Raw genomic sequence first — 5,000 nt, 5'->3', positions numbered from 1 at the left:
AACGGTTAAGACTTTGGAAGGGAAAACAGCGCCAGCAACAGCAGCCAGCAGCCAGCATAGCGATGGGAGTGCCGCGTATAGTTTTTTTTTCTCCTTCGTTTCTCTACTCTCATGTCTCGGTGTCTTGTAGTATTGCGGCTGCTGCTCTCTGCTGACGGGCTCGCAAGCGCTATAGCGCTTCTCTCATCTCATCTCCACTCGTGCTGTCTGTATGCTGCCTGTGCCTGTGTGCCTTATACATGTCAAGCAGGAGGAAAAGATCGACGATCGGCCACTGGTTGGGGTGGGGCACTAGGACTGATTGTACGAGCGAAACAGAGAGCGAGCGAGAGAAAGAGAGCGAGCCCAGTCCCCCACAAGAAGAGGGTCTGAAGTGGGATGGCTGGATGGAAACTTGGAGGATGGAGGCGCGCCAGCATATACACTAGCATGGAGGGCCTCACACCATGCATACCGTTTCAGCACCCGTTAAGATGGTCGGTGCGATAGTATAGGTGTGTTAGAGGGACCGGATTATACAAGAATTTGTCACGTCACTTGTTTTGGCTCCTGCTGCTGCTGCTGCTGCTGCTACTGCTAGGAGTCGCTGAAGAAGTTTATTGATTTCCCGCTGACTAGAAAACAATATGGAAATCGATCGTACAGATCGCGAGGTAGGCTCGGGATGCGCTTTGCCTGTTGATCGAGAAGGGGGCAACCGATCCTTGGGAAAACAACCAACGCACTTTCGCAACGGACAAACAGACACAATCGAATTTGAAGGCAATGATGGGAAAAGAATTGACGAAAAAAAAGAAAATTGAGGTTTAAAAAACCCCAAATACACACACATGCGCGTACGCCGACTAACACACTCACATGTAAGGCATGTCAAATCGGAAAACTCGGATTCCGAAAGTTATGCTCGGCGTAGAATTCCGTCGCCGTCCGGTTGGTACCGCTGCTCCAGGTGAAGATGATAAAGGTCGCTGAATTTCACACGCAATGTACACACTCACTCTCACACACATACACACAGAAGATTTCTGGGACGATTTTTCGTTTGCCTTCCTCACAGCGATCGACACACACCGCGCACGTACGGCTTTCCGCGCTCCCGCACCGGATAAGACACAAATGCTGCCTGCCTGAGAAACTGCATACGTAGCACATTTAGTTTGACCACAAGCCGCTGCGCTGCGGCCGCCCAGCTCTCGCCGCTCGATCGCTGAGCCCTCGCCTCGGATCTTGCCTCTTACACGGTGCGCAAAAGCAAGTCGACTCCGCTGGCACAGGCACAGATACTGATGCTTGGCTCGATCATAATTATTGCCAGGCTGATCTTCAACGGCCCAACCAACAGCACACACCACCACCACCACCACCACCACTGACGCCCTCTCAACTTTCAGCGCCGTACGAAGAACACAAAAATGTTTAACAAATTCTGGTTTCACTAAGAACGCTCGTCGCTTCTGGCCAGTTGCTGTCTTTCGATCGTACGTACGCACACGTCCTCGGAGACTCGGGGACAACAATTATTTCCAGTCAGTCCGAGTATTGTTTCGTTGTTCTTCGTTATTTCACTGGCGAAGATCACTCCTCGCTGCTGCTGCTGCTGCTGCTACTACTAGGTTCACCTGTTTGATCGCGATTGTGGGAATCGATCGACGGGAACTTTTTCTTGCGCTGCTACCACGAGCTCTCTCCAACACCAGGACACAAAACGGGGCCCGGCCGGCACCAATACAATGGAATGCTCTCTTGCTCTCTCGCTCTCACCTGCTCTCTACGTGCTCACCTGAGTTTTACACTTTTGTTGTTCGTTACTATTGTTCATCGCCGCGATTGAAATATGTCAGCCCGGCGTGAACTGTTCAATTAGGTGATCCGTGATTGAAAAATCGGTGGCCGATTGCCGCTGTTTTACTCTGTAATCTTGATGGTCTTAAAAAAATACATCTTTTTTTTTAAACAGAGCAAATCAATGTGTACAAAGAATGATCCTCGCGAATGCCATTCAACTTAATCTATTCTGCATCGCTTGTGCTTTATTTTTAATTTATTTTTGTATCGTTTTTTCAAATTGATAAATCTTTTAGAAATATTGTGCCAAATTTGGGATAAAGCTACGTAAGACTGGCAAATATGCAAACGTTTTCAAAGTAAATTCCCAACATAAATTCAAAACTATTGAGTCAACCTTTTAGAAATTTTTAACATATCACTTTAATTAACAAAAGGCAATCTTTCAATAAACTCATTGTTAAGAAACTCCTTAAGTTTACATTCGCTAAGAGCTTTCATTGATGCGAACTGATTTCGAAAAATATAATTTAAAAATCCCACAACACAGTCCAACAATACCCAAAAAAAGATAATATAATATTATGTTCGCTGTAAGATGAACACAATATTATACTACGAGTAATCAGCAGGGTTACAACAGGTACAAATTTCACTTTATTCAATAAACCATTATCGCATTTTGCTACAACATTCTACTAACAATGAACCACCTAACACTGGTTCTCTTGCCTTTTCTCTTCTAGAACTCCGTATACGTCTACCTTAGCCCATTTACAGGCCATATTGGCATTCTTAACATGTTCTATCACACTTTCCCCTATCGGACACTTGCCACTGACGTCCAAACTTCCATAGTCTTTGGTCAGTTCTTGGGTATCACCCGCCAGAAGTTTCTCCACCCCATTCCAAGCTATCATCGTACCGTTATCGGTGCAGTGTTTCTTTTCTGGCCGGTAAGCGCTATAATCGAACTGTCCAGCCATGGCGCTGAGGGCGTTGAATATAACATTATTGCAGGCGACTCCACCGGAGACGACTAAACTACGCGGCTGACTACTGCTGGTATAGAAATTGTTTCTCTCGCAATACTCAATCGCACGCTGTGTCCGATGCAGCATGTGGCGGGTCACGCCCTTTAAGAACGAAGCACAAAAAGCTTCATAATCGGGCAGCAAACCATCAGGAGCAACGTCTGCAATCAAGAAAATATGTTTTAGTAAAGCAATTTATAGATAGCCCACACAACATATACTCACTGTGCCGTGCTTCTTGCTCCAGAATGTGCCTCGTAGCAGTGTTTTTGAGACCAGCAAAACTGAATTGGCAGTCCCGATATTTGGATAGTGGCAGCGGGAAATCATAAGCAGCAGACTGAGAAGCACCGGCTAGTGCTGCTAGTTCGATGGCTTGCCCACCAGACATGTGCTCGTACTTGGCAACATTTCGTAGCTTCAAACGCCTCGCTATTTTATCCAAAGCCTCACCGGGTGCATCGTCAAGCGTTTCTCCGAGCAATCGAAACCGGTTGGTTCCTTCTATGAATACAAGCAAAGAGTGCCCACCGCTGACGAGCAGGCACAGGAAGGGAAAGGGAATAGAAGTAGTCATCCGAGCCATTAAGGCATGGGCCTGCATGTGGTGTATCGGTATTATCGGTTTGTCGTATTTCCGTGCAATATGCTTCGCATACCGCATACCAATAATGAGACTCATAGGCAGACCTGGAGAGCAATGGTTTTGAATTAACACCTTTGAATTACTCAATCATATGCTAACAGCACCCACCTGGCCGATTTGTGACCGCAATAGCATCCAGTTCCTTCGGTGTTAGGCCAGCGATTTGAAACGTTTTGTTCACCACGTTTTCTATGTTCGCTCGGTGTATGTCTTGTGCTACTGGAGGCATAATTCCCCCGAACCTGGCAATGCAAATCATCTCTGTAGAGGGTACTTTAATGAATGATTGTTTAACAACTTACCGCAAGTGGTTATTCTGTTGGGAATTCACAAATTCTGCTAGCACTTGCCCAGCGCCCGTAACTATCGCCGCGCCGGTGTCGTCGCAGCTCGTTTCGATGCCGAGTACGATGGGAGGTTTGGTGGATGAACATCTGGAAGCAAAAACCGTTTCACACATAGATAGGAGATTGATTTTATCACGCAGCAATTACTCTACCGTTTATGAACTGCGAAGTTTTTAATTTTAACTTGTAATCTCCAGCAAAATCTTGCGCCGCGTTCGAGGATCATTTTTGTCGTTTTATTGTTTGTTTTGAACAAGGTGTTTTAAATAGACAGGTAGCTTCTTGTAGAACAAAACCCCGATCGGATTTTAGAAAAAACTTCAGAGTTTGACAGTGGTGAGACTGTCGGATGTTTACTTCGAGAACGCTCTTTTCGGAGCTGTTTTCACTTTTCCGTGGTGTTGCGACAGTTAAAATTCACGAAAATTAAAGTTTATGCAAATATTCCCAAAATTCTTCCTAGTGTTTCAATATGGTATCGGTCCAAGGCAAGGTATTTTAAATAGTAAGGTGGTTCAACATCCCACAGTCCCACCACTGTCAAACTCTGAAGTTTTTTTTTTAAATCCGATCGGGGTTTTGTTCTACAAGAAGCTACCTGTCTATTTAAAATACCTTGCCCACCCCCTCTTTTGTGATTCTTTTTGTAAACATCACGGTCAAGCGTTATCAGCTGTGCGTTTTTGGCCAATTACTACGTGCGATAACTAGTACTAGAAGTTTCTAGTAGCTCAGTACACATTTTGCCAAGCAGTGCATGCCTCGCTTTTCGATCTACTAATGGATAGTGAGGTAAAGTGGCAGAAAGACGCTCTCAAACCTGAGTCATAATTGTTTGCCACCCCTTCTTCTTGCAGCCCCACTCTGATGGTCGTTTGATCGATTTGGTGGACAACGAGTGGATGTCGGAGAAGCTGCCGTTCGATCACATCCTGGTGCCGTCTGATCAGCTGCCGGATCCGGAGGCGGATAACGATGATTCGCATTTGACGCTGAAAGAGCAGGAGCAAAAGTGGACCGATCTTGCGCTTGCCTCGCTCGCTCCGGATATGGCAATCAATGAGCAAGTGAACTTGCCGGGTGTCTAGTAAGAGCGCAATCTGCACCCCAATCCACACCGTAAACGATTCCAACTTAAGCTAGGATAAAGGACAAAACACACCAACATGAACCGCCATCTCCATTCGC

The 5,000-nt window shown here is 46.0% G+C and overlaps 4 protein-coding genes across 4 annotated transcripts in view; 2 read left to right on the top strand and 2 right to left on the bottom strand.

Moving 5' to 3' along the window:
* LOC125956477 (unconventional myosin-XV) overlaps positions 1-1,629 on the bottom strand; it is a 31,318-nt gene extending 29,689 nt beyond the window's left edge. The window contains exon 1 of the mRNA XM_049688391.1: positions 859-1,629. The gene's annotated coding sequence lies outside the window, so the exon portion shown is untranslated. The remainder of the gene's footprint in view (positions 1-858) is intronic.
* Positions 1,630-2,430: 801 nt separating this feature from the next.
* On the bottom strand, positions 2,431-4,047 carry LOC125957380 (probable tRNA N6-adenosine threonylcarbamoyltransferase, mitochondrial). The gene is made up of 5 exons (XM_049690041.1): positions 3,965-4,047; positions 3,768-3,899; positions 3,574-3,707; positions 3,045-3,509; positions 2,431-2,980 (listed from the first exon to the last, which is right to left on the bottom strand). Exons 1-5 carry the CDS (start codon positions 4,036-4,038, stop codon positions 2,499-2,501), a joined length of 1,287 nt encoding a protein of 428 aa, XP_049545998.1. The 5' UTR covers positions 4,039-4,047; the 3' UTR covers positions 2,431-2,498.
* A 408-nt stretch (positions 4,048-4,455) lies between these two features.
* LOC125957748 (anaphase-promoting complex subunit 13) overlaps positions 4,456-5,000 on the top strand; it is a 575-nt gene continuing 30 nt past the window's right edge. Inside the window, exons 1-2 of the mRNA XM_049690638.1 lie at positions 4,456-4,604; positions 4,670-5,000. The exon at positions 4,670-5,000 is cut by the window's right edge and continues 30 nt beyond it. Coding sequence (XP_049546595.1) covers positions 4,593-4,604; positions 4,670-4,900 — 243 coding nt within the window. The 5' untranslated portion in view covers positions 4,456-4,592 and the 3' untranslated portion in view covers positions 4,901-5,000. The remainder of the gene's footprint in view (positions 4,605-4,669) is intronic.
* LOC125957747 (putative 1-phosphatidylinositol 3-phosphate 5-kinase) overlaps positions 4,979-5,000 on the top strand; it is a 6,512-nt gene continuing 6,490 nt past the window's right edge. Inside the window, exon 1 of the mRNA XM_049690637.1 lies at positions 4,979-5,000. This exon is cut by the window's right edge and continues 356 nt beyond it. Within this exon, the coding sequence (XP_049546594.1) occupies positions 4,979-5,000 (22 nt within the window).

The sequence above is a fragment of the Anopheles darlingi genome, chromosome 3 (assembly GCF_943734745.1).
Source record: "Anopheles darlingi chromosome 3, idAnoDarlMG_H_01, whole genome shotgun sequence".
NCBI classification, from domain to species: Eukaryota; Metazoa; Arthropoda; class Insecta; order Diptera; family Culicidae; genus Anopheles; species Anopheles darlingi.
The sequence above is the reverse complement of the archived record's forward strand: the minus strand, read 5'-3'. Positions and strand labels throughout refer to the sequence as shown.